The sequence below is a fragment of the Diaphorina citri genome, unplaced genomic scaffold (genome assembly GCF_000475195.1).
Source record: "Diaphorina citri unplaced genomic scaffold, Diaci psyllid genome assembly version 1.1 scaffold7153, whole genome shotgun sequence".
Classification (NCBI taxonomy): domain Eukaryota; kingdom Metazoa; phylum Arthropoda; class Insecta; order Hemiptera; family Psyllidae; genus Diaphorina; species Diaphorina citri.
In genome coordinates, this window is record NW_007384529.1 from 1 (window position 1) to 3,806 (window position 3,806).

At 36.3% G+C, this 3,806-nt stretch overlaps 1 protein-coding gene across 1 annotated transcript; it reads left to right on the forward strand.

Moving 5' to 3' along the window:
* Positions 1–6: 6 nt before the first annotated feature.
* On the forward strand, positions 7–1,736 carry LOC113472673. Its single transcript, XM_026832474.1, has 3 exons — positions 7–56; positions 502–683; positions 1,376–1,736. The coding sequence occupies exon 3, from the start codon at positions 1,376–1,378 to the stop codon at positions 1,676–1,678; it is 303 nt and encodes a 100-aa protein (XP_026688275.1). The 5' UTR covers positions 7–56; positions 502–683; the 3' UTR covers positions 1,679–1,736.
* Positions 1,737–3,806: the final 2,070 nt, after the last annotated feature.

Consider the following 3,806-nt stretch of genomic DNA (forward strand, 5'->3'; position numbering starts at 1 on the left):
TTTACCTCAGGAGGAAGGAGACGAGATAGCATTCCGCATTCCCAAGGCTGAAATAGGTGAGTGGCAATGTCCAGTCTATAAATACTGTAGGATTAAACAAGTGGCCGGTGCCTTCATAATTGTGTGATTGGGCCCAAAGTTAAATGAGGAAATTTCCTTTATGTAACATAAATTTTTCGAAATCGGTGAAACCACTCATGGGGAAAGCTCAAAGATAAAGAAAAACTATAAAAGAGAAAAATCGTCGAACAAAACTTGGCCTGAACTCACAATATTGGGAATATGTGTGTGATTGAGTGGTTCAAAGTACCAACAATGAAATTGGGACATTGAATTGGCAAATAATTCAAGATTATTAGATAAAAAAAAAGGATTTCTGGTTTTAAAAAGACCAATGAAATATTGACTAAAAACTTATCCTAGCTCACTATTTATTATTAGGATGTTTAAACACATTAATTTTGTGCACTCACATAAACTCTCATCTTATGTGTTTCCCAGGTGACCAATATCTGTTCCCGCATGTCTCCACCAAGAACATCAAATACGAGGTGAACTTTGGCCAGAAGGACGAAGCTTGGAATGCACCTCCCGAGGATCAGGGTTGGGTGTTCCCCGCTCAGATACCGCTTAAAGAGAGACAGGCAGGTCCCGCGCGGGCTGAGAAGAGAGCCGACTGTGAGGTAAGAAATGATCACTTCAGGGAGTTAGATAGAACTTAAAAGACAATGGTCTAAATATAATTTTGACTTCGTGTGATGAACATGTTTGTCAAATTTTATCAACATCAGACAACTTGATAAGGAGAACCAAAAAGGCAGATATATTTTGCAGAACTTCAAAGAACATCTTTGAAGTTCTGCAAAATATATCTGCCTTTTTGGTTCTCCTTATCAAGTTGACCGCTTGAAGAGAGACAGGCAGGTCCCGCGCGGGCTGAGAAGAGAGCCGACTGTGAGGTAAGAAATGATCACTTCAGGGAGCTAGATAGAAAGTAAAAACAATGGTCTAAATATAATTTTGACTTCGTGTGATGAACATGTTCAGACAACCCATTTGAGAGTTATAGTGAAAACGAACGGATTTAGGTACAGACAAACTAAAAGAAAGTCAAGGTGAAGATTTGTCACTATGGAGACACAGTCCTATTTTATTAAAAAACAAAAAACAAAACAAACAAACAAAAAACAAACAAACTAACAAAACAAGAAAAAAAATCTGTCCAAGAGGCAGTGCAGCTTCTATCATGGGTGCATTGTCTCAAAACAGTACAATGGAAGAGGTGGTCTACAAATCGATTTAATTTCTTCAGTTCTGTTGAAAAGGTAAAAAAAACCCTTATTTCTGAACTTTCAATTCCACTTTCCCTCCCCAGATGCTGATGATGTGTGGTCTCCCGGGAGCCGGCAAAACTTATTGGGTGCGAGAACACATCAAGAACAACCCGGAGAAGCTGTACAATGTGTTTGGAACGTTCAGTCTGATCAACAAAATGAAGGTAAGTGACAGTCCATATGTCACTCGACATTCAGGTTCCAGTGACAAATGGCTTGAAAATCAGTTGGCAGACCTGCTTTTACTAGGCAAAATAGTCGGCTCTTTTGACGAGCTTGGGAACTGTCTCGCAAATCCCATCTTCTACAATACACACATTAGGTATTACCTTGATGATTGGTGATCTGATGAAAAAACTGAAATTTTCTTAACGAAAGGGGAAAAATTACTCTGAGAATGGGACAAAATACTATCATTGGTTGCACATCAGGAAGGGTGGTTATTTCCCACTGTGGGACGGGATTATTTTACAAGGGATGAATACTCTCAGAGCAAATAGTGAAGGCGTGGGGTATTTTTAGAAGTCAACTTTCCCCTGAGGGATTTTATCATGAGGGGCAAAATTTACTGTTTCTTAGAGTGCTGTCAAAATTTGGTTTGGGCAGACAGTATTCCTTGGATAGTTGAAATTTGGAGAAGTAAAAATCAATATGATTTTACACTCGTAAATTTTATTGTGAAACTTAAATGTACCACTCTTTCCTCTGCAGCTTTTTATGATGATCAAACTCGTTTGAACGAAAAAATGTCTGTACAAAAATTTGGTTACTTCTGGGCGCTCCCTAATGATTTTTTCAAAATGTTTTCAGTTGTTGATGCAACTTCTCATTCCAATTTTTCTTCACGAAATTTAGGTACGCTTTGGACATTTGTATTTGCAAATGGAAAATTTTGATTTTGTAAACGAAAAGATAAAAATGGGGGTTCCGCTTATCCATCAAATTGGTGCCTTTTCATGAGACATGGTCGTGGGGAAAAAATTGGTTTAATACGGGAATATAACTCTGATGATGAAAATTTGGTTTACTACGGGAATTTAATATAAGGTGATGCGAACATATTCGACAGGTTATAAACTCACCTACTCTTTACAACTCCATTCAAGGTAGGTGATTGAATATTTTAATTTTACGTGTAAGTAACTAAAAGTGATGATGAAAATTTGGTTTACTACGGGAATTTAATATAAAGTGATGGGAACATTTTCGACAAGTTATAAACTCACCTACTCTTTACAACTGCATTCAAGGTAGGTGATTGAATATTTTAATTTTACGTGTAACTATGGGCTCACCAGACGTCCTTGGTAAGTACTTCCCAAGGTAAGTCCTAGAATTACAAGAGCATTACAATGTAAGAACTTGAAAATGAAGCATTACAATGTAAGAACTTGAAAATGAAGCATTACAATGTAAGAACTTGAAAATGAAGCATTACAATGTAAGCCCTGTCAATCAATTTATTTCTTCGCTTTCTGTAAGGATGTTGTTTATTGATGTATATACTTGTTAACAAATTCAACCTCATATGTACAATGGACTTTTTTCAAATCAGTCCATTGTGTTTAACTTAAACGCCTGTATTTACACAATTTAACCCGTCCAATTGTTTATTCTTAAAATTATTATTATTAAGGAAAACTTCGATCATTCAAGGTAGGTGATTGAATATTTTAATTTTACGTGTAAGTAACTATGGGCTCACCAGACGTCCTTGGTAAGTACTTCCCAAGGTAAGACCTAGAATTACAAGAGCATTACAATGTAAGAACTTGAAAATGAAGCATTACAATGTAAGCCCTGTCAGTCAATTTATTTTTTCGCTTTCTGTAAGGATGTTGTTTATTGATGTATACTTGTTAACAAATTCAACCTCATATGTACAATGTACTTTTTTCAAATCAGTCCATTATGTTTAGCTTAAACGCCTGTATTTACACAATTTAACCGCGAAAATATTCGTCCAATTGTTTGTTCTTAAAATTATTATTATTATTAAGAAAACTTCGAGATATATTTTCATGTTAATAGAATTAAGATGGAGAGAGTAGTTATGTTTTTGAGAGATCTTAAAGAGGTGAAGAAATGTGAAGAGTTGGGATTACGATAATCGTATGAATACGATCAAACCCATTCAAAGCCTGATCAAAAATAAGGTTTACATGGAAAATCATTTCAACTGAACCAAGGTTTGTGCTGAAATGGTTTTAGTACTAAGAAGTATTATAAATTGCGTAGACTGGAGATTGAGAGGAAACTCCTTGGCAACTTCCCAGATGTTTCCGAATTTCTATACCTCGGCTGGAATTGAATCCAAGCCCATTGGTTTACCAAGCGCGTACATTCGACCAGGAATGTAGTATTTGACAGGAGATTCGTATATTCTTATTAGCTTAATCCATCTACTGGGGCTGTTTGCCCCTACCAGTTAGTGGGCTTATGTGTCTGGATGTGTCCTTTATCCGAGGTAAG

What these genes read in the sequence shown, in the direction of transcription:
- LOC113472673 (XM_026832474.1), top strand. Translation starts at nt 1,376, where the DNA reads ATGCTGATGATGTGTGGTCTCCCGGGAGCCGGCAAAACTTATTGGGTG.